Raw genomic sequence first — 25000 nt, 5'->3', positions numbered from 1 at the left:
GACATGTTTCGGCTGCTGTTTCTACAGTCTTCATCAGAGGTGTCACGTGATGTTGGTGTGACGTCATCTACGGCAGGGGGCGTAGATGATGGCACACGCCAGGGGGCACGGTCATCCCACCACTTCAGGTGGGATGAGAAAAAAACTCCATATAACCACACCATAGATGACGTCACACCAACATCACGTGACGCCTCTGATGAAGACTGCAGGAACAGCAGCCGAAACATGTCAGCTACAATCATTGCCTAACTGTCCTTTATAGATGAACTATTTATAAAAATAAAGAATGTAGACAATCTTTGATCAAGATTAAGTTGAGCTGTACCAGTTGAAATTAATTAATGGACCAATCAAAACTTTTTAGTTTAGTTCCATAGCAGCTGGATTGCTCCACAGTATTTTCGCTCTTTGGCCTGAAGCCTTTGTTACAGTACCTTTACTCTTAACACGTTCACTGCCAATGACGAGTTGACTCGTCAAACACAATCCAACCGTTCACTGCCAATGACGAGTTGACTCGTCAAAAAAATTTTTTTTTTTTTTTTGACGGTGCTACGTGGATCAATGTCCCCCACGTCTCCTATAAAAATATTGGAAGTATTGAATGTGTATAATCTATTTTACCGACCAACTAAGTGGCGACAGTGCTCTCCCGACAGAGAGAAAGCCAACCAAAAACAGCCGCGGGAGCAAGCCATTCTCAAGGAAATGGCTTGGCGATTTTACAGTCATCAGTCACCAGACTCGCCCGAGAGCGGCCGCGCCAGCAGCAGCACACCGAGAGCGGAGAGCGGTGCTGGCGTGGGGGATTGCAAATTTGTACAATAGATTATGGGTGAAACACACTTTGAAACACCCGCAGAAAGGCCAGAATCGCACGCATTCCGAAAACCCAGAAACGAACGAGCCTCATTCTCATACTGTAGGCGAAAACGCTTTCACGCTGCTGCACAACGGTGGGGGGTTCCAAAAATAGACTGGGTGGGCAGCATAAAGCCTAGAATCGCACAAAGCTTCATCAAAGCTCTCAACCGAAAATCCAAGAAACGATTGAGTCCCATCCACAGTCCACACTCGCCACACTCGCCGACGAGGGGCCGCCAGAGAGGGAGGCTGCTCACTGCTCAGACAGGCAGGAGAAACTGGCTTGTGACAAACGCCACCAGACACGCCCACGGAGGGAGGAGTTTAAAGGAGAGGGTGTTCAGAACTATATTGTTCAGATGTCTGATCTCTCACTGATGCCAAAAATAAATGGTTAAAGTGACTGTTCTGCCTGTTTGATTGAATTTCACAAAACTGCGATTATCTCAGCTTCCTGTCTCAGACGCTGAAACCATGCTGTACTCAACGGCTAATATCTACATAACTACTAACTCTACAAACTAACTCTTTTAGACAGAGAAAGCACACATTCTATTAGTACTTTTGTGAACTTCGTGTTCACAAAGTCCAAGCAGAAAATTATCCTCGGCTCTTGTAAAATGAGCCAGAATCCTCAAAAAACGGCTTGGCAGAAGCTACCTACAGTAAAAAAAAAATGGCTGGCAGTGAATGTGTTAACACGTTCACTGCCAATGGCGAGTTGACTCGTCAAAAAAATTCCAACGGTTCACTGCCAATGACGAGTTGAGACGTAAAAAAAAAAAAAAAAAAAAATTTGACGGTGCTACGTGGATCAATGCCCCCCACGTCTCCTATAAAAATATTGGAGCGACCGAACGTGTACAACCCATTCCACCGACCCACTAAGTGGCGACAGTGCTCTCCATTCTAGAGGAAGGCAAGCAAAAAGCAGTGTCAGGAAGCCATTCTCATGAAAATGGTTGGCGAAAACGCTTTCACGCTTGGGAGCTGGCGGTGGGGTTTTGCAAATTTGCATAATAGATTACGGGTGGAACACACTTTGAAACACGCAGCATAAATAAGACCAGAATCGCAAAAGCTTCATCAAAGCTCTCAGAACCCCAAGAAACGAGCGAGCCCATCCATTCAGACTTGCCCAGCGGCCGCCAGGCAGACAGGCAGACAGGCACAGCAGCAGCAAAGCAGTGAGCTGGTGACGCGAGGTTACAGCAGCAGCAGCAACGAGCTTGTGACACGCTCGCTGCAGCCAAGAAGAACACACACGGAGGGAGGAGTTTGAAGGAAAGGGGTGTTTCCTGCTGTTATGGAGGAAATTACTGTTCAAAACTATTGTTTAGATGTCTGACGTCTTACTGATGCCAAAAATGAATGGTTAAAGTGACTGTTCTATCGAATTTCACAAAAAGCCGTTTATCTCAGAATAAATTTACAGACGCTGAAACCATGCTGTATTCAACTGCTAATGCTTACATAACTACTAACTCTACAAACTAACTCTTTTAGACAGAGAAAGCACACATTCTATTAGTTCTTTTGAGATATTGTGTGTTCACAAAATCCTAACAGAAACGAATCCTCGGCTCTTGAAAGATGAGCCAGAATCCTCAAAAAAACCCTCTGGCAGAAGCTAACTACAGTTTTGAAAAACGGCTGGCAGTGAATGTGTTAAAGTCCCTGGAAACCAAACATAAATATGTGTTTTGAGCTTGTCATCTAAAATCATGTGACTCATGACCCGTCTCTGACCTAGTTCCGGTGTCCGCCTGTTGCTAATTTAGTCTTCCCACATTAAATGCTGTTGTAGTGGAGCCCAGCGTCGTTGTAGGCTACTTGGCTCGGGACTGTAATGTAAATAGTGACATGAGTCACATGATTTTAGAAAGTAATATTTTAGAAAGTAATATTTCCGGTGTATCTTGACCATTCTATGGTTAGACGAGTTGTAAGATATTCTTATGTCATGGTGTTTTGGGGTCATTAATAAACGAGATTGATTGTTATTTTTCTATAATCTTTTTTGTTAGTGCTATTTTACATTGAAGTCAACGGCTTGTGTTTTCCCCCTAAAAGCGGCGGGGCCTAATTGCCTGCCTGATGTATTGCCCATTGTCAAGGGATATGATTGGCTGTTTATCAGCTGGGGCGGGTGCACGCTTGCGGTTTGTCTGTTAAATGATTGGCTGTTTCTGTGTCACTCGTAGCCCGCTCCATTAACAAGGGACATGATAGGTTGTTTATGAGCCACGGAAGAGAAGCGCTCTTGGTTTTTTCATGCAGCCGTGACTCAAACTATCGAACGTTCTATCAAACTATTTTTTTATTGTATTGATGACGTCTATCACCGATATATATTTCTATCATTTTAACGCCCAGCCCTAATTGGATATCCCTTTATGACGGGATATGTTATTCTTTTTTGAGCCCTAAGCGCACCACCCACTTCAACCACAGCTTGAGCAACAAGTGAAAGACTTAGGAAGCAGAAGTATAGTGACTTCCGCATTGCCCTACAAAAATACATCATCCCGGCGGGAGAAGTCACTGTACCATCAATATGATTAAAAAGCTGTTATATCAAAATGATAAAAAAAAAGTTATATTGAGCTAAGAAGTTACTTAATGGGGCTTTCAGTTCAGTTTAGTTAAGTTAAGTTAAGATCAGACTGAGGCCAGTGATGAAGCTCCAGGACTCAGTGCAGCTTCTTCCTTCTCCTAACCAAGTTTTTCTTTTCTTATTTCTCCACCTAATTTCAGAGAATATATCATCAACCCTCAACTTAGCCATATTTTACTTTTATGTAAGCATTAAGTATTTGAACATAATTAAAGCATTATTTTATTGGCCTGTCATATCGAAATGTTTGTTTCGGGCCGATGCAATATTTCATTTTAAAATAACATGCCTATTTGCCATATAAGACGAGACGATAGATGCCCTTCTCTTTTCAGTGCGTGCAGTAGAAAGTAGTGACGCGCCCCTCCTGCTAGGTAGCTTAGCGCAATGACTGGTAGTCCACAGAACGGGCTGGCCTAGCCCCATTAAGTCACCAAATACGCATTCCAACAATGCTAAAATGCTCTTATGTTGTGACTCATGCATTCACCACATCATGAAATAATGACATCAAATTATGAGATGTAATTTTGGAAGCAAATCACATACATACGGCTATGTATTAGTTAAAGCTAAACTATGCTAACTAGCAGGAGGGGCATGTCGCTACTTTCTACTGCATGCACAGAGAAGAGAAGGGCATCTATCTTCTCATCTTATGCATAAGATGAGAAGATATGAATAAAACAGCGCGTCAACTCAGGGTTCTACTCGCAAACTCGGGTTTGACTTTTAAAGCCCTAGTTGCCAGCTCGTGAGCTCGTCCCAGCTCATCATTTGAAGTAATTTCAACATGGCCACCCACATGGTGAATACAATAAGATTGTATGAATTAAAACACATTGTTGGCACATTTTTATGCCTCCGCCAGCGATAGCCAGGCCGGAGGCATTATGGATCCGAGTTGTCCGTTCGTACGTACGTCCGTCCGATGGTAGTTAATCTGAGGAACGCCTTGACGGAATTTCATCAAATTTGCCTTAAACATCGACTCAAGGATCTGATTAGATTTTGGTGGTCAAAGGTCAAGGTCACTGTGACCTCTCGAACGCCATTTTCAACCTTGTCAACGCGATATCTCAGGAATGCCTTGACGGAATTTCATCAAATTTACCTCAAACATTGACTTGGACTCAAGGATGAACTGATTAGATGTTGGTGGTCAAACGTCGAAGGCCAAGGTCACTGTGACTTCTCAAACGCCATTTTCAAGCTTGTTAATGTGATATCTCAGGAATGCCTTGACGGAATTTCATCAAATTTACCTCAAACATTGACTTGGACTCTAGCATGAACTGATTAGATTTTGGTGGTCAAAGGTCAAGATCACTGTGACCTCTCGAACGCCATTTACAAGCTTGTTAACGCAATATCTCAGGAATGCCTTGACGGAGTTTCATCAAATTTGCCTCAAATATCGACTTGGACTCAAGGATGAACTGATTAGATTTTCATTGTCAAAGGTCAAGATCACTGTAGTCTCGCTGGCCAGCCTCCTCTCCCTTCCGTCCAAGGAGTCTGGCCTATGAGTCTATGGTCTCCATAGTGGGATTGCGATGGGCGGCGCTTAGCGGCATTGCCCTTGGAAAATAGTTTCCAACAATCCAAACATGCCGTTTTCAGCGTGTAGCAACGAGCTAGCGTGTAGGTTTCTGCCGTTCGCTTGCTAGCTAGTTAGCATTGTTGTTTTCACTGAGGCGGTAGGGCACTCTTTACAGCGACACACAGGGAGGAGGGAGCGGAAGCCGCTCTGATTGACATGGTCGGAGCCAATGACAGAGTTTGTAATAAGCCGGGAGCGGACATCCGGCTGCCACCGAAACAGTCACTCCAATGGGAGAGCAGAGTAGAGCAGGGGAGGGTTTATCCTAGTTATGGGGACCTGCGGCGCCAGACTCCTCGGACCGAAGGGAGAGGAGGCTGGCCAGCGAGACTAAGGTTACTGTGACCTCACGAATGCCATTCCCAAGTTCGTTAAAGTGATATCTCAAGAACGGCTTGATGGAATTTCTTCCAATTTGGCTCAAACGTCGACTTGGGCACAAGGATGAACGGATTACATTTTGGTGATCAAAGGTCAAGGTCACAGTGACCTCTCCAACGCCATTTTCAAGCTTGTTAACGCGATGTCTCAGGAATGCCTTGACAGAGTTTCATCAAATTTGCCTCAAACATAGACTTGGACTCAAGGATGAACTGATTACATTTTGGTGGTCAAAGTTCAAGGTCACTGTGACCTCACGAACGCCATTCCCAAGTTCGTTACCACGATATCTCAAGAACGGCTTGATGGAATTTCTTCTGATTTGGCTCAAACATCGACTTGGACACAAGGATGAACTCATTCCATTTTGGTTGTCAAAGGTCAAGGTCACTGTGACCTCTCGAATGCCATTTTCAAGCTTGTTAACGTGATATCTCAGGAATGTCTTGATGGAATTTCTTTGAATTTGCCTCAAACGTCATTTGGAATTAAGGATGAACTGATTCGATTTTGGTGGTCAAAGTTCAAGGTCATTGTGACCTCACACCCAATTTCCAAGCTCTGTAACGCAATATCTCAGGAGCGCCTTGACGGAATTTCTTCCAATTTGCCTCAAATGGCGTTTTGGACTCAATAATGAACTTATGGCGGAGGCATAAATCCACGGTGCGGTCGGTCTAGTTAGTTTTTATTTTCAACAATAGTAGCCTATGCTTTCAGACTGTTTCAGCATACCAATACAGTAGTTTGTTAAACCCATACAATTAAAGGTTAATGTTATTAGCTGTCTAATAGCTGATGCTATTAGCATCCATGCTTTTGTGACTTAGGTCAGAGTCAGAGATGGCGCGACCTTTAAACCCTTTTTAGGCCAATACTGATTACGTGTCACTATCATTGTGCACCCCTACTTCTTCTTTTTTTAATTGTGTGTGTGCGCATGTGTTTGTGTTTGTGTGTGCGCATGCGTGCGCAGGGGGCCCAGTGTGAAGCGGAGCTCAGGTATGGAGCGCTCTCAGAGCAGCACATGGGAGACAGGAGAGGAGAGCAGGAACAAGCTGGTGAAAGCTGCCTCCACCTCCAAGCTGCTGGCAAAGGTGGTGAAGAATGCAGACAGGTACGACTTAGTCTCTCCCCAGACTCAAATATTACATTGAATCGCTGCGCTCCGCATACTACATAAATGAGTCTGTGACACTCCACAGCCACTGCTGGTTTTTGAAGGCGGGTCTAGGGGGGTTGAAATTGAATGAGTGACTGGTCGTAGCACCAATGAGAAAGCGGTTCGAAAAATGGGTTGCGCCTCCCATCTCCCTCTCATCGCAAAGTTGTTACTGATGGAAGGCTGAATCCACCACTGGCCAATCACTGGCCAAGTCAATGGTTCCCTCCCATAACCAGCTGGCTGAGAGGAGTGTCCCAGACCCGGAGAGAGCTCTGCAGCATGCAGTAACCTAGTGTATCAGCATAAGAAGAACTCTCCTGGGTCTGGCGTTGAGACCAAGTATGACCAGACAGACAGACAGACAGACAGACAGGTAACGTTACACACCATAGATTACTGGGTCTCATCATGGATGTGTTAAAAGTACTGGATAGGGTATAGGACTCCCCCACAGGGTATAGGACATGCCCACAAGCTATAGGACATGCCCACCCATTCATTTGAATATAAGCTGCTCATTGGCTCATGGAGCATTTTGAAGTGGTTTTTCTTCCTGGTTTTACTTAGGGCTCAGACCCAGAGTTATAGAGAGAGAGGGAGCTGCAGAAAACGCCTCTTGGATAAAATAAAAATAAGGCCCATAATATAAAACTTATAAATCAAGAGTGGTTTTTGACTTTGATTGACACCCAGACAAATTTTCCCACAGTTTTACAGCTGCTGCTTTCCCCATGTAAGTGGATGGGAAAAACTGTTTTTAGCCTGCAGGGCGTCACATGACTTGCAATACTGAGCTTGGCCACCATGTTCAATTTGCTTCAAGGCCCAGTCAGAGCTGTTCCTGGGGCCTTGGTCTCAACAGACCCATTTAGAGTGGACGTCACAGGGTTAGTTACAGGACGTCACAGGGTTAGTTGAGTGGACGTCACAGGGTTAGTTACAGGACGTCACAGGGTTGGTTGCGCACGCATCGTGGTATCCAAAACTCTGAGGAGCTGAAGCCAAAACGAGAGAGATCCCCAGAATATAGGAAAAAGACGTCTTGTGCCGTATGTGTATAGACGCTGGACATTCCCACTAGGAATATGACGATGTCCGGCACTGCAACTTTGCGATGTAGTTGGAGCCTAGACCCATCCTGACAGTGAGTACGGGTCAAGAAACCTCACCCCATTGAAAGAGTTAGCTTATGTAACCTGTCTGTTGCTGGCAAAGCTTTAAAATACATGGAGGAGGCGTCTGGATCTTCCATATTTCTATGACAGCTGAACCGCTAGTTGTAACCAGGGCCGCCGCACCCTATACGCAGAGTACGCAGACTGCGTAGGGCATCATGTGCCTGAGGGCACCAAAAATGTTTTTTTTTTTTGGGTGCCCTCAGTCAGGCCACTCACTGAACAGCAGGCCAGGCGCCGCCTACTGGTTTACTAGTGGTTTTATTACTTTATTCAGGGTTAAAGTGGGTGCATCTCATTGTAAAATTGGGCTTCAAACGGCACAAATTGGGCTTCAAACGGCCCAAATCTGGCTTCAACCGGCCCAAATCTGGCTTCAACTGGCCTAAATCTGGCTTCAAACGACCCAAATCGGGCTTCAAACAGCCCAAATCTGGCTTCAAACGGCCCAAATTGGCCTTCAAACGACCCAAATCGGGCTTCAAACAGCCCAAATCTGGCTTCAAACGGCCCAAATTGGCCTTCAGACGGCCCAAATTGGGCTTCAAACAGCCCAAATTTTTCGCCGCCGCCCTTCGGATGCCGGCACGCACGTCGGCCCGTATCGGCCTGGCCTGCTTGGTATCTAATGCCCAGCCTGAATTATGATCTCAGTCCGCCCCTGCTTGCATGTACAGTTTAACAATCCCTTGTTTGCTGACATGTAGGCTACAGTAATTCTAACAATTGTTTGTTTGCCACATGTAATGTAATGTGAGATACACTAGTATCGTTCATAATTAATGATTTTGCAGTCTTTCATTTGACAGTTATTGAAAGTTTTGCGGGGGGGGGGGGGGCACTACAAAACAATTACGCTTAGGGCACCCAAATGGGCATAAAACGGGTCTACTGCCTGGGGCGCTTTTTGTGAGAAGCGGACCGTAATCTGACATTAGCTTGGCAGCCACTAGCCTACCTTGTATAGTTGACTCCGTTAATCAGCTGGTTAGCACTTTGTTTGAGCAGACAGTGTTGTGGAAGGCTTTCCAGATATTTCCAATACATGTTGGTATAATCCATACTGCTTTAAGATCACTGTTACAGTAACGTAAATCCCCTCATTACAATGTCCGTTGTTCTGCCAAAAAGTGATTAATGCTAGCTGCTAAAAAGTGATCCCCAAAGCGCGATTGTCTGCCAAAAAGTGAGTCTCCATATGTTGTGGCTAACATTATGGGAAACACCCACGCAGTCAAGTAACTCAGTAAACTAGTGCAAAGTTTTGAATTAGGCGTTTCGGGCCTGCGTTATGGAGAACATTTTAACATGGGACCCCAATGTTAAAATGTCCAACTTTACACACACACAAAAAGTTTTGGTGACTGTATAGCTAATTTAGGGGTTGAATGGCTGGTCTGATGTTTTTATCTGCTCTTCCGTCTCCAGGCACAAAGAGCCCGTGGTCAGTCAAGGTAAATATTACATCATAAATATGACATCATATCCACCTTCATCCTTGAGCACCAGTCATCCTCATCATGTTTGACAGCCAATAGGAAGGTCAGAGCGTCACACCAGGCCTGGCGCCACCATTAGTGGGGCTCTTTTCTATGGTAAAACAGAAGGTTATCACCATGTTCTGATATCCATCCTTATAGAGTGCCGTGGGATGACATATTTTTGTAGGCTTACCCAGAAGTCCCTGCACTTACTCACTTCATCTCAAAGTCAATGGGATTTTTGTATGGAATTTTGGTTAAATGCATGAAATAATGTCTGTGGTTAACTAAAGTTTTTGAAACGGCAAACTTTGTGTTCAGCAAAATAATTCTTTATTCGCCAAGTTGGTGCTCAAGTAACGTGATAAATTAGAACAAATATACAAGAGACAAATAAGATATAAAGAATATAAAAAGATTCACAGATATTAACAGATAAATATATAAACAGTCCTGACAACCAGCTGAGGTAACCGAGAAGTTTGCTGTTTAAAGTGATAATACGGAAGATTTCAGTTTTCTTGTCTCTGACAACACCATGAGCAGTAATTGCAGATCAGATCCATACAGTGGTGACGTGAATGGGTCTTTCTTCTTCTTCTTAATACATTCAAGTTGGCCAGTGGGGGCAGTAATGCAACACTTGGACGCCAACCGCTCACACATCTCAAAAGAAGAAGAAGTTGGTCAGCAGTGCTCATGGATCCCAATGGAGATCTCTATGACACGTGGGCAGCTGGGCGGTGTGTGTGGGAGATTTGAGCTGTCAAAAGGGAACAAAAGGCTCGCTCCTGGCCAATTCTGGTGCTTGACTCTGCGGCCGCAGAGTGTGTTCTGCCCAAATCTCCAGTGGGATCATCATAACCCGGAAACGACAGCAACTTGCTTCGACTCCGCCTACCCTCTCTGGCGGGTGCTGGGTGATTCGAAACCCGTCAAGAACTGTGCACTGCTTGTGATAGCTTTCTGTTTTTTTAGTTTGGGGGTGGGGAAAGTGTCGCCACAGACACAAGTTCATAAATGTTGCAATACAGAGAGATGCAAGGGCTTTCATCAATGGGCAATCACCATTGTGTTAACTCAGGATATATACTATAGTGACTTTACAGACATGTATTTACATGAAAATGTTCTGTATTATGACTTTAACAAAATATGTATTAGGTGCATGACAAGTAGCAGCAAGTAGCAGAAGTGTTTTCTGAAAATCATGATTTTAAACAAGGGCAACATTGGCCCAGGACCACATGCGTCATGTAGCAACATCATCACTGAACTTATATAGCCTCAGCCAGGAAGGATGACATCACTGATGATATCATCACTGATGACATCAAATCATATCATATCCGTTATCCATTCCTCCATGAATTCATGCATCCTCACCCCAAAAAGCCTCTTAACCACACGCTGCGCACGTGGTAAAAATCACATTCATTCAGTAAAAAATTGTCAGTCATTTGTGAAGGTTATCTTGCTGAACACAAGGTTTGCTGTTTCATAAACTTTTGTTAACCACAGACCTTATTTCAAGCATTTAACCAAAATCCCCATACAAAATCCCCATAGATGAAGGAACCGGACGTGCAAAGATCAAGGTCTTTCGGACTCTTTCCTGCTGTACTCTATTCTGCTTATTTGCTAAGCAAACAAGCTTCATAATGTGATGTGAAAGTAAAGACAACCTTTACATTGTGTACAGCGTGCCGTGAGGTTCAAATCTAATAAAGAAATCTCTTGACAACCAACGCACAACAAACTGCCTGTCCATGGTTCTGAAATAACGCAGTTTCTATAGGCTAACATTACACAGCGCTATGTTTCTATAGGCTAACGTTAGTTCTATGTTTCTATTGGCTAATGTTACACAGTGCTATGTATGTTTCTATAGGCTAACGTTCTATAAAACTTAAATGGGGGGGAGGGTACAACTGGGCTGGCAAAGCCCCCTTTTGCGCCCTGGTGGCGTTGGGCCGGTGTTACGCTGTGTGTGTGTTTGTGTGTGTTGGTGTTCTTCAGTGATATTGTCTCTGTCTCAAACCAGCCAAAATATCAACCCGTGAGAAGAACAGCCAAGCTGGTAAGTCCAGACATCCCAGCAGAGCTAGCTAACAGGCTAACAGGAGCTTGTCGAATTTGTGCTTTTCCATCACATCTCTGTCTCTCTCTCGCTCTCTGTCTCCCTCTCTCCCTCTCCGTCTCTCTCTCTGTCTGTCTCTTTCTCTCTGTCTGTCTCTCTCTGCATGCTATCTGCATGGCAACTGCATTCTGACTTGTCTGTCCCCTACCTGTCTGTCTCTCAATCTGCCTGACGTTCCCCCCCCCGCTCCACTGTAGCCGATCTGTTACCAGTGAAAGCTAAGTAGGTTAAAGGGGCAATCAACGAGTAGGTTTAACACACACTTACTAGTTGATTATCCCACTTATATACCATGGTCATTTGCCAACAATATAAAATAAAAACATTCACAAATGTTTGGTGAAGGTTTTGCGCTCAAAATCGAAAGGTTGTGAAGCAAGAGCTAGTCCCTTTTATAACCAAGCCAGCAGGGTGGTGTCCTCTCGCCATACTTCTTCAGCCTGTACTCCAACAGCTCCACTTCGTCACCAGTCCATCAAGCTCCTGAAGTTCGCAGATGACACCACCCTCATAGGTCTCATCTCAGGCGGTGACGAGTCTGAATAAAGGTAGGAGGTTGACCATTGGTGACTTGGTGCAGTCAAAACAACCTGGTGCTAAATGCTCAAAACACAGTGAAGATGATTGTGGAATACAAGAGGAACACAGCCCCACCTTCCCCCCATCACCCTGGGTGACTCCCCAGTCAACACGGTGGAGTCCTTCCACTTCCTGGGAACCGTCATCAGCCAGGACCTGAAATGGGAGCTGAACATCAGCAGTTTGTTGCACCAGCTGTGCGTAAGTTGAAACGTAACCTAGTTTGTCCGTAAAGTCTTACTAAGTCCAAGTTTACGCACTACTAAAAATATATGGGTTGCACCAAGTAAAATAGTTACAACGTAGGCATAAGTTATAACTTAAATCTTACATGTATCTCTTACTAGGTGTAAAGTCCAAAATAGCAGTTGGCACGGTATTGGCACTTGGCACCATGGCGCATCGTTGTTTTGTGTCCGTAACACATTCTCCGCGATCAATTATTACACCCTTTGATATTTATGACACACGCTTTTGTATTCCACAAGCTGCAGCACTGCATACAAATTAAAATAACTGCAACAATTTAGCAAGGCAGGATGGTGGTAAATTAGCCTACTACTAGCCATGATGATGAAGAGCTCACAGATAAACGTTAACAGTATAATGAACCTAAACGAACGTTACTCAATAACGTTCTCATTTGGTTAGTGTTGATGAAATATGAAAGCACTCATTTGCAGTGGGCAACATGTCCCGACTGTTTTCATTCCACTTAATTAAACAACGGTAAATAAACACTGTTACCACCGTGCTTTTCACTGATTGGTCACAGATACTGTACACGTCATTTTCTGCTACACTATTTTGGCTAGTGTGGGGTTATAGTAGGGTCATCTGTGGCACTTCCGTGACCGTGGAGAGCGAAGGTCCGTTTCTCAATGGATTTGTCATCTAGGAGGGTTAATAAACAAATTTAGCCGGGGTGTATTTTTAAAAAAGGCGGGGAAAATATTTGAGAGACCAAAATCCAAAATGGCTGCTGTGGAAATGAACTTTTTAATGCTTTGACCTACAATGATGCACAATACATGGTTTCAGAGCTTATTCTGGTCAAGGATTACATATTTGGTGTTTATATAATGATTTGACCTATTTTTTACCTTCAAATCCAAGATGGCTGCCAATTTTGAGGCAGTTTTTTCAAAATCGTCATAGAGCCTTCATATTAGGCTTGAATGACAGGTCTTCTCATGATGAGTTGAATAATATACAGTATAAGTACACAGAAGTAATCTCTGAGGTCAATAAAGTCAATGTTTGTGTGTAAACAACAGTTGCTGATTTGCGGTTTCCCATTAAATAGGGTAGGCTACTGAGAATATGGTGTCCAGTTCATCCCATCACATTTTCATAATGAACCAAAAACAATTTTGCACTATAGCCTAACATAAAATAGTATTCTGTATGCAAAGCTAGCAAGGTTAGTTGCTTGAGCTGAATTTAAAGGTCAACTCAAAACAAACAATTAAATTAACTTTGAAATTAAAGGTCCCAATTCGTGCAGCTGTAACCTCTTAAAAACGTGTGTCTCTGGTCCATAAAACATGATTCTGGATTAATCTGTCGAAAATATAGCAACCCCGTTTGTTGTGACGGAGTTCTCACTTCCTCATCTCGTCGCTTCCCAAGAATGGCCTGTTTCTATAATATATTCAGAACTAACAGTTCCCATTGGCCGCTGAGGGAGAGCCCGCCCCAGGCTCCCAGCGGCCAATCAGATTAGCGTCTGTGGACCAGCACGCTAGGTTGCGAGTTATCGTTAACTTAACGGTACTACGCTAAAGAGGACATCTCAAAATGCCTAGACTTACCGAATGCACCTCTGCAGTTGCTGGATCACGTACAGTTGGCGTCGCTCCAGCTAGAAGTGTTAATTTTGTGGCTATAGACAAAATGGTGCAGGTAGCTTGTGTGAGAGAGACCCGCGCAGTATGCAGGAGGAAGCTAGTGACGTCCCAATTCCCCTCTGGGCAAACGAAGCGTTTGGGGGTGTGGCTTGGAGGAGACTGCAGAGGGACGCTGGATAGGGACAAATCCAACTGTGGCAGTTCTGAGCGTGTGACCACTCATTACAGGGAGGGCTGACAGCAGTAAATATGCATTTACAAGTAAAAACAGCTTTTGCACGGAATGGGACCTTTAAAACTGAATCCTAGGCTACTAAATTTCATCAGCACACAGTAAAGGAAACTTGTCTTTGAACCCAGCTGACTGTCTAGTCCTAATCCCTGTTGTGCAATGTCCCTTTTCAGTGAAGTTTTAGTTATTTTTTTGTTTTGATTTTTTTATCCCATTTTTATCCCCCATTAGTGCTAACGTAATTTCTTTATCCTGGTTGCTACTCCACCCTCTGCCGATCTGGGGAGAGCCGAAACTGGCTCCATGTTTCCTCCGAGACATGGGCAGTTAGCCAGCTGCTTCTTTTCACCTGACAGGGAAAGCTTCACCGGTAGGACATAGCACGTGGGAGGTTCACACTATTCCAACCAGTTCCCCTTCCTCTGAACAGGCGCCCTTAACGACCAGAGGAGGAACCACATTAGCAACCAGGATATTGCATGTTTTTCCTATACCCTCCAACACTCCATCACTCTCTCACATTCCCCCTGCTCTTCTCCCTTCTCCTGCTCTCTCCTCTGCTCTCTCTTCATTTCTATTTTTCTATATTATCAATTGTTCAAATGTTATCTTTATTCTGTATATTCTTGTTACTGTTGTGTCAGCTAGAAGTAGCTAGACATACTTTCTGTGAAGCCCTCTGAGACATGCTTGTGAATTAGGGCTATATAAATAAACTTGACTTGACTTGGTGAAGGGGGTTCCTATATGAAGGAAACCCCCGGGAGGCATGGGGAGAACATGCAAACTCCACACAGAAAGGCCCTTTTGACGACCCCACCCGGGCGGTGGGCACTCGAGGACATGCGGACGGGCACGCATTCCTTCAGCGTTCACATCGTCCCAGGTGGGAATCGAACCCACGACCTTCGAGCTGTGAGGCGATAGTGCTTACCACTACACCACCGTACCTCCTTTTATATCCTCAAACAAAGTGTCTTAAAGTGTGTAATGTTAACATTAGTTAGAGAAAAAGCGAGCTCGCGCAAGTGCTGACACTGACTGCTTCACAGACTGACTGGGCTAATCTGAAAATGCTTGACTGAAAAAGGGGCGTTGCCTACCAACAAGGTCAAGATTAAAAGTCCATACTCTTAACAAAAACTAAAACTTCACTGAAAAGGGACATTGCACAACAGGGATTAGGACTAGACAGTCAGCTGAGTTCAAAGACAAGTTTCCTTTACTGTGTGCTGATGAAATTTAATAGCCTAGGATTCAGTTTTAATTTCAAAGTTAATTTCATTGTTTGTTTTGAGTTGACCTTTAAATTCAGCTCAAGCAACTAACCTTGCTAGCTTTGCATACAGAATACTATTTTATGTTAGGCTATAGTGCAAAATTGTTTTTGGTTCATTATGAAAATGTGATGGGATGAACTGGACACCATATTCTCAGTAGCCTACCCTATTTAATGGGAAACCGCAAATCAGCAACTGTTGTTTACACACAAACATTGACTTTAATGACCTCAGAGATTACTTCTGTGTACTTATACTGTATATTATTCAACATATCATGAGAAGACCTGTCATTCAAGCCTAATATGAAGGCTCTATGACGATTTTGAAAAAACTGCCTTTTAGAGCTCAAAATTGGCAGCCATCTTGTATTTGAAGGTAAAAAAATAAGTCAAATCATTATATAAACACCAAATATGTATTCCTTGACCAGAATAAGCTCTGAAACCATGTATTGTGCATCATTGTAGGTCAAACCATTAAAAAGTTCATTTCCACGGCAGACATTTTGGATTTTGGTCTCTCAAATATTTTCCCCGCCTTTTTTAAAAATACACCCCGGCTAAATTTGTTTATTAACCCTCCTAGATGACAAATCCATTGAGAAACGGACCTTCGCTCTCCACGGTCACGGAAGTGCCACAGATGACCCTACTATTAAGCTAAGGACTACTAGTTAAGATGTACCTTGCATTTCCGTGGTGCAACTAAACAAAGACACAAATTTAGTGTCAAACTAACTAGTTTGAACGTAGCAGTTATTGTGGACTTTACACCCTAACTTAAGAGAGAACTTACGTTCAGCTGGTGCTGCAGAGCTCTTACCAAGAAGGCACAGCAGAGGATGTACTTTGTGCCGCAGCTGAAGAAATTCAAAGTGCCAAAGGCAACGATGGTGCACTTCTACACCTCCATCATTGAGTCCACCCTTACCTCCTCCATCAACGTCTGGTACGCTGCTGCCATTCTTAAGGACATCAACAGACAGCAGCGCATCATCCGCTGTGCTGAGAAGTCATCCCTTCAGGACCTGCACAAGAACAGCTTCCCAACTAGGGCTGCACAATTAATCGAATCACAATCGAAATTGCAATATGGCTAAGTGCAATATCCAAATCGCAGAAGCCCGCAATTATTTGATAAAGGAAAAATGTGTCACAACATACCATTAAATAAAGCATTGTGGTGCTACAGAGATGTCCCGGCCTACAAATTATATTCTCCAGACGTAAGGGAACATGCTTGTTTGGCCAGTAAAAATCACATCACATTTTTATTTTATTTTTCTGTGAAAAAGACAGAAAAATTGCTATTCCCAATAAAATCGTATCGCATATCGCAATTACAATATATCTCAGTACAATCGCAATATCATTTTTTTGGCATATCGTGCAGCCCTATTCCCAACTGCCATCGGCCTCATCAACAAAGCCCGAAAGCCCCCTCTACCAAGGACCCTACCAACCCCCAACCTCTAAAACAGATTCTGATTCTGATTCTGAATTTAGAACGGTGATTACACTTTAACCAAACTAACGCACACTGCCGGCCAATCAGAAAAGAGTATTTCTCCCAGAACATGGTATAAATATGAAATATGATTTTACTCACTGTTAACTCATTGAGTGCCAGCCACTTTTGGAGAACGGACGCTCCCAGTGCCAGAGTTTCAGAGCGTTTTCAGTGATTTCTCGAGGCCCACAGAATATTGTGTGATATTACTATGTAAACACTGAACACGCACAAAGAACGATGAGACTCTCTTCTATCATCTGCAAAAAAAAGTTTATTGATCCCATTTTCCGTTCTTTAGTTATGAGCCGGAGAAGATAGCTTGATTTAACCAAAAACAGCCATTTTTTTCTAGAAGCTGAGATAATGAGCCTTTTGTGAAATTAAACATTTCAAGCACATCACTGACTCTGAAGCTAATATTTTCTAATGTAGTCACACCTCAAAAGTAATTTCCTTCAATAAAACATTGAAGGCCAGGGAATTTTGTTTGGCAGAATAATATTTTTTAGCTGCAACCAGCAGCGCTGGCCCCTGCGTGCGCTGCTGGTTGCAGCTTCTTGCTGGTCTTGATTTGCTGCTGGTGGGCATCGGATATTCTGGCTTGCGTTTGCCAATCCTGTCCTGCTGTCTGGGTCTGTCTGGGTCAGTGTTGTGTGCTGCTCTGCGTGCCCCCCCCCCCCCTCCCACCCCTCAACTGCACACTCCTCCTCCGTATGGGAGTGTCTCTGGTGGCTCTCTGCTGAGTTTGCTGTGCACAGTGAAGGGTGCGCGACATCCAGCTTTTTTACAGCGTTCCGCGTGTGTTTGTCACCGGCTCGCATGCTTCCAGTTGAGAATAATAACAATTCCACGGCTGATCATGCGGATGGGCTGTCGCAGCGGACACGGAGGAGCTCAATTGTGGGAGCAGATTGGCTGCTGCAGGCACAGCTAACGTTATGTATGCTAAAGTCGTCATTGGCACTCAATGAGTTAAGAAAGACTGACCAGTCTTAGTCTGCTCTACACTGCTTTACAAAGCTTAGCATCTCTATGCTAATGCTATCCATCATTAACATACCTCTTTGTGTGTCCAGAGGGGAATGGTAAATGGAATTGTAGCATGCTAACATGTTCTCTTTGTGTGTTTAGAGGGGAATCACATTAAGATGTTCATGCGTGGTCGACCGATCACCATGTTCATTCCGTCAGACGTGGAGAACTACGAGGACGTCCGCACAGAGCTGCCTTCAGAAAGACTCAAGCTGGAATGGGTGTATCCTTCTCTCTGCACACAGGGGGCGCTGTCACCGTGTAGGTACCGGATGTGTTGTTATTCTCTTGGCACACGGGGCACTGTCACGGGATAGGTACCGGGTTTGTCCGGCCTGTTTGATCTGTTTGGGATGCTGCGCTGATGATGTCACAGCATCACACATGATTGGCCGCACATCTGAGAACAGCCGTCAGGGCGCCAGCGAGCAGCGGCCAAAACAGTAATGTGTTTTTGTTTTTGTTTTGTATGTTTTTTTAGCAGGGGATTCCTATCTGGAGGAAACCCCAGGGGAGCACGGGGAGAACATGCAAACTCTGCACAGAAAGGCCCGTTTGACGAGCTAGCAATTTGTCCAGCTTAGCAAGCAAGCTAACGTTAGTTGTTATGCCGCGTGCAAGACAACTTGGAACTCGGAAGTTTCAACTCTAGATTTCCGACTTCCGATATGCTATATACAGTATATATTCCGTTCATGCTATTTTCAACTCGGGGTTAAAAAAGCATACACAGCTAGCTAATTTCATTGGTAAAATAGCGGCTGAATTCAATATATTGTTCTAATCAGACCGAGATATAAGCAATATAAACACATATTGCATAATTAATTTACCGTACACCTAGAGCTGTCAGGATATAGATTTTTTCCCCTTAGCACACAAATTAGTGAAGCTATTCAAATGATATTAACGGAGAGAAAAGAAAAGAAAAACTCAGATGCTATAAAGTAACTAATTAGTTCCTAAATAAACATTTCAAATGCATGTATTGCTCTAATAGTCTATCTTTTTTCTGATTTCCCCCCCATTTTTCTCCCCAATTGTACTTGCCCCGGTCGCATGCTCCACCCCCTCTGCCGAGCTGGGGAGAGCCGTAGACTAGCACTATGCTTCCTCTGACACGTGCAGTTGCCAGCCGCTTCTTTTCGCCTGACAGCGGGGAGCTTCACCGGCAGGATGTAGCACGTGGGAGGATCACGCTGTTGCCACCAGTTCCTTTCTTCCCTGAACAGGCGCCCTGACCGACCAGAGGAGGCACTAGTGCAGCGACACCATATTAGTTCTCAGTTCTCAGACGTACAGCTAATCAGAATAGGCCTGCTGCCCACAAACACATCTGGGCAGTCAAATACATCCAGTAGCTACACCGGCAGCTGGGGGCGCTGTGACGGCGCACATTCCCCTAGTCGGGGGAAAATAGAATCTTTCTTCTAAAGTCTTAAGTGAGACTTGTCTTGTCTTGTCTTTATTTGACTCACTGAAGCTTTGAAGCACAAAAATGGTATTCAGGGACAGCCTCAGAACGAATTGATTTGTCTCTCTCCATGGTTCTAGTTCTAGCATTTTCCATTGACATGATGTTCTGTCATTGGTCAAAGTAAAGGTATTTTCACACCAAGTACGTAACAAAAAACAAAACGAAGATGTGCACTATGCATGTTCAAACCTTTCACACCAAGAGACACGAATAATCACACTCCATGCATTCCACTGAAAGTGAAAAGTCGGCAGCTTTAGGGTGACAGGCAGCAGTGGAGAGGTGTGTTTCTTAACCACATGGCCAGGTATGGTTACAGAGGGAGGGACTGCCGAGCCAATGTCTACCTTCTTCCCACCGGAGAGATTGTCTACTTCATCGCCTCCGTGGTCGTTTTGTTCAACTACGAGGAGCGAACCCAGCGTCATTACCTTGGCCACACCGACTGTGTCAAATGGTCAGTTACTTTATTTACTCTATTTTGTATTTTATTTACTTTATTCACTCTAGTGTCTGTTGTCATAATGTCATCATGTAAACAGAGTTCTAATGAGCTGTGTCCAGTGTTCAGCAGCAGCGGCCTTACTAGCTTAAAGGAACAGCTCATCCATATTTTTCCTCTCACCTGTAGTGCTATTTATCCATCTAGATCGTTTTGTGTTGGTTGCAGAGTTTTCGAGATATCGGCCCTAGAGATGTCTGCCTTATCTCCAATACAATGGAACTCCATGGCACTCGGCTTGTGGTGCTCAACGCACCAAAAAAAATACATTTGAAAAACTCAACAGCAATGTCTCTTTCCAGAAATCATGACTTGTGAGCAGTTTCATGTCGCAACGATTTTCTTTTGACCAAACTACACCTACTAGCTGCTTGCTAGCTGCTGCTGCTCTAGGTGCTGCTGGCTGCAGTTTCATGTAGGAACTAGCTACCAGCTAGCGGGTGTAGTTCTAATGGGTGATATTTTATTTCAGCCGTTAGCCTTTAGTTTGTCCTTAAGTGCTTCTGTAGCCCAGCAGGTTTGTTGTGTGTTGCTGTTTCTGTCTGCCCTCTAGTGGTCAAATATGACTTTAAGATTGTTGAAGCTGAATATTTATTTTCTTCTCTCTGTCTCTCTGTCTCTCTCTCTCCAGTCTTGCCATCCATCCTGATAAGATACGCATCGCTACAGGTCAAATTGCAGGCGTGGATAAGGACGGACGGGTAAGAATGCCCACTAGTACTACACTGGAATGCGATCGTGCATGCGTGCGCACATCTAGTTGCTTTGATTGAAATTCTTCGTTGGGTCAGGTTGCCAGATACAGCGATGGTTTTCAGCCCAAAGACTCAAAAACCAAAATGCACACAAAACCACCCAAACAAGTGCCGTTCTCTGGAAACAATTTGGCAACATGGAGTCTGAGGCGTGTGCTACCTAGAAGCACATAGTTTTTGTTATATTGTTTATATTGCTCATAGACGATCGGCGGCAAAAAAACACAAAAAAACTTGATCGGTGCATCTGTAAATATACTGTAGTACACTATAGTGTATGTATATATGTATGTATGTATGTGAAGAGTTAATTTACAAAAGCAAGTAACTGCCATTCTTTTTTCAATATTTTATTTTCAACTTTTTTGAACAACATACGAACAAGACAAACAGGCTCAGACACAGGAAAACAAAAGAAAAGAAAAAAACACTAGAAAGAGAGAGAAAAAAAACATAATTGACATTTAATATTACGTGATCTTGAATTTTAGATTTATTTTCAATTCAATAGAAGTGCAATGTAGACAGGAGGTAACAATGTCAACAAAATTGATCTTGAATAGAAAATAAATGCACAATTGTAAACAGTGCAGTATACGCTCCAGAACCGATACTTCCGGCGGCGGCGCTGTGGAGCAGTCGAAACCCAAAATGACACAGCCGAAGAAGGCTGTGTCTGAGCTAAAAACTTTGGCACTTCCATGTGAATAATGGCTCGGTATTGGAAACTGTGTAATGATAACGTGTATATCGCGTGAAGCCATTGGAGCTGACCTCCCAGTGGTTAGAGGACCCGTGCATCCGAGCCTCTGAAGGAAGAATGAGTGATGAGTCTCGCGCTAGCTAGCTGGCTGCTAGCTGGCCGCTAGCTGCTTTTAGGTGATAGCTCAGCAAACTCGATGTACTTCGGTGATATTTTAATTCCGTTTTACACAAGGTGCAAACTACGGCTCTTGACTTGTCCACTGTGCCATTTGGGGAGTTTTTTTAAGTAAAACCAGCCATTTAGAAGTGTATTGCTGTCGTTGTCTTCCATGCCTGCACAAGCAGGAGACAGGAAACCGAACGGCTTGACTACAAGTACGGGTGCGACGAAGGGACAAAATAGCGGCATGCGATTAACGCGATTTAAAAAAAAACGCATTATGGTCGGCCCTTAATCGCATCGCCATGAACGTGAAATGCGATTAATCGCATTGCATCGCTGACAGCCCTAATATATATATATTAGGGGTGTCACGGTACACTCAGAACTGGTCGCACACCACAGTTCACTGGATCCACGCCCTTGTCTGTGCACCAACGCGAAAAGACCCGCCACTTGTACGTGTACTGAGAGCGGGTCGAAGCAGCCCTAGCACTCTGAATAGTGTACACCACATTATCGGGCACGCCCTGGGCTAACAAATGGTCCCCTTCAGGAGCCAGACTGCTAGCTTCCACCTGCTGGGGGAGGGGTGGAGCACCTCCCCTTCCTCCTGGGATAGAAGATCCGCCCGCACCGGCAGTGCCCAGGGCGGACCTTGCGCCAAGGAGATCAGGTCCGCAAACCATATCTGCTTGGGCCAAAAGGGGGCCACTAAAATAAGCTGAAGGCGCTGTTCCCTCACCCTGTCCAACACCTGTCGGATCAGGGGGATCGGGGGAAACGCATAGAGCCCATCCCGTGGCCATGCGTGCGCCAGCGCGTCGTGACCCAACGGGGGGCTGTCCTCTTGGATCGAGAACCACAGTGGGCAGTGCGTCGCGCGCCGTGATGCGAAGAGATCGACGCGGGCGCGGCCGAACCTGGCCCAAATCTGTTCCACCACCTGAGGGTGGAGGCACCACTCCGTCTGACGGGGATTGCCCCGAGACAGCAGGTCGGCCCCGAAATTCAGCCGGCCTGGCAGATGAACCGCTGACAATGAAAGGAAACGGGGATACGCCCACAGGTGAATCTCCGTCGCTAACCGGTTCAGCGCCTCCGACCGCACACCACCCTGCTTGTTCAGGTGGGCGATCGCCGCTGTATTGTCTATGTGGCGAAGCTCCTGAGCCTCCCACCGGCCGTTCGCCGAAAAGCGCCCGCAAACCGCACCCCATCCCCAGAGGGAGGCGTCGGTGTGAATAACCAACCTGAGCGGGACAGGGCCCAACCGAGTGCCTCTCAAGAGGTAACGGCGGTCCGCCCATATGGCCAGCGCCCGCCGGGCCGGACACGTCAGAGGAACCCTGCAATGACGGTCCCTGGCCAGGTCCAGGCGATGCCTGAGAAACCAGATCTGGAACGGGCGCATGTGCAATCTCCCCAGTGGGAGCACATGCACTACTGAGGCCATGAGCCCCAGCATGACTGTGCACTGATGCACTGACACAGAGGGACACAGACCTAGCGTCTTTGCCGTCCGCACTGTGCGAGCCTGTCGCTCTGGCGAAAGGCGGGCCAGCATGGCCCGGGAGTCCAGCTCGAGCCCCAGGAAGGTTGCCACCTGCGCTGGGACGAGGCAACTCTTCTGCCAGTTCACCAAAAACCCTAAAGTCAGCAGGTGATCGGTCACCACCTTGGTATGTTCCGTGGCACGGACCCTCGAGTCCGCCACTATGAGAGCATCGTCGAGATAGAGGAAGACGCGAATCCCACTCGCGTGGAGGGGAGCCAAGGCTGTCTCTATGCACACCGTGAAGGTTCGTGGGCTCAAAGACATGCCGAACAGCAGGACACAGAACTCTTAAGCCTTTCCCAGGAAAGAGAACCTCAGGTATTTTCTGTGTCTCTGAACCACGGGCACATGGAAGAATGCATCTTTCAGATCCACGGAAGTAAAGAAATCCCCCGGCCTCAACGCGTTGAACAGGCGGGGGAAAGAGAGCATTCGGAACGGGAACTTCCTCAGCGTCTTGTTGAGATGCCGAAGGTCCAGAATTGGACGCATGGAGCCGTCCTTCCTGGGCATGACAAAGTACCTGTGATAGAAACCCGAGCGCACCTCTGCCTTGGGAACCGAGCGAATCGCCCCCTTGGCCCCAAGGAAGGCGACTAAGAGCGGGCGAGGTCACCCGCCGCCCGCGCACCCCCTCGTCCACGCTGAGGGCGAGAGCCGCGTATCCTGGCCGGGTGGGGTGCCGCTATTAAGGGCGCACAAACCTGGCTTGGGGCCCGCGGGCGTGGGGTGGCTCGTGGAGCCGGGGGCCCCGGAGGGCGACTCGGCGCACGCCCTGCCGCCTGAAACCGTCGGTCGTACCCTCGTTGCAGCCGTGGCAAAAGGGATCTGACCGCAGCGGAGTCTCGCTGCTGCCTCTCCAACCGCTGTGCCAAATCCTCCACGGAAGGACCGAATAGGCCCTCTGGAGAGATCTTCGCCCCCAGTAGCCTCCTCTTCTCCTGCTCGGAGAGCTGAGTGAGGTTCAGCCACAGGTGTCGGTGCGTCAGAACGGAGAAGGCCATGACCTTCCCGCTGTTCTGCGCCAGGCAGTCGACCATGCGCAAGGCATAGTCGGTGGCCATCCTGAGCTCCCTGAACAACTCAGGAGCGGGGTCACCCTGCATCTCCCGTAGGAGCACAGCCTGATAACCCTGCAGGATGGCAAGGTTATTCGTAATGGCGGCGGACTGCCCCGCGCCAAATACGCCTTTTCAGCCAGTCTGGCCGTCAGCTGGCACGCCTTGGAGGGCAGCGTGGGTCTGCCGGCGTTGGAGGCCAGGTGGGATGCCACCAGCTCCTCGAGGGGGGGGCATCGCGGAGAACGCGAGCTTCTCCTCGCCCTCGACCGCCGACCACGGAGCCATGCCCGCGCACAGCGGCTTGGCCTCCTGAGGGTTTTGCCATCCCGCCTGCACCGCGTGGACCACGTCCACACAGACGGGCATTCGGCGTTGCGGGCGGGGTGCCTGGCGTGCCTGAAAAAAGCACCCCTGCAGTACTGATGCAGGGGGCTCGGGTGGTTCAGCCCAGGTGATGCCCAGCTTCGCCGCAGCCCTCGACATCACCCCGTGGAACTGCTTCTGGACATCTCCCCGCCGGACATCTCCCCTTGGGGGGTGTCCTCCTGGGGGGTATCGACCAAGGGGTCGTAGGGCTGGAGCCCGCCCTGCTCCAACATCGGATGCATGGGCTCATCGCGCCAACTAAAATCCTGCTGCTCAGTCTGGTCCTGGAGACCCTGAGCAGCAGGTGCTTCACCCCCGACCGGGCGGTCGGACCCCGCGGACGCACACCCCTCGGGGGGCGCACCGCTGGGCGGCATGTCCTCCTCGACAAAGAGTGCAGCTCTGTGTCACAACTCCGCCAGGTTAAAGCCAGCACAGACGCTGCAGAACTTCGCTTTCAGCAGCGCCTGTGCCCGAGGCAGAACACACAGCTATCGTG

General features: G+C 46.3%; 1 protein-coding gene across 1 annotated transcript in view; it reads left to right on the top strand.

Moving 5' to 3' along the window:
* eml4 (EMAP like 4) overlaps positions 1 to 25000 on the top strand; it is a 156999-nt gene that overhangs the window by 64403 nt on the left and 67596 nt on the right. Inside the window, exons 5-10 of the mRNA XM_083651123.1 lie at positions 6445 to 6585; positions 9237 to 9262; positions 11334 to 11369; positions 18017 to 18140; positions 19702 to 19851; positions 20528 to 20597. Coding sequence (XP_083507249.1) covers positions 6445 to 6585; positions 9237 to 9262; positions 11334 to 11369; positions 18017 to 18140; positions 19702 to 19851; positions 20528 to 20597 — 547 coding nt within the window. The remainder of the gene's footprint in view (positions 1 to 6444; positions 6586 to 9236; positions 9263 to 11333; positions 11370 to 18016; positions 18141 to 19701; positions 19852 to 20527; positions 20598 to 25000) is intronic.

Source organism: Poromitra crassiceps, assembly GCF_964638095.1.
Source record: "Poromitra crassiceps genome assembly, chromosome: 14".
Taxonomy (NCBI): Eukaryota; Metazoa; Chordata; class Actinopteri; order Beryciformes; family Melamphaidae; genus Poromitra; species Poromitra crassiceps.
The sequence above is the reverse complement of the archived record's forward strand: the minus strand, read 5'-3'. Positions and strand labels throughout refer to the sequence as shown.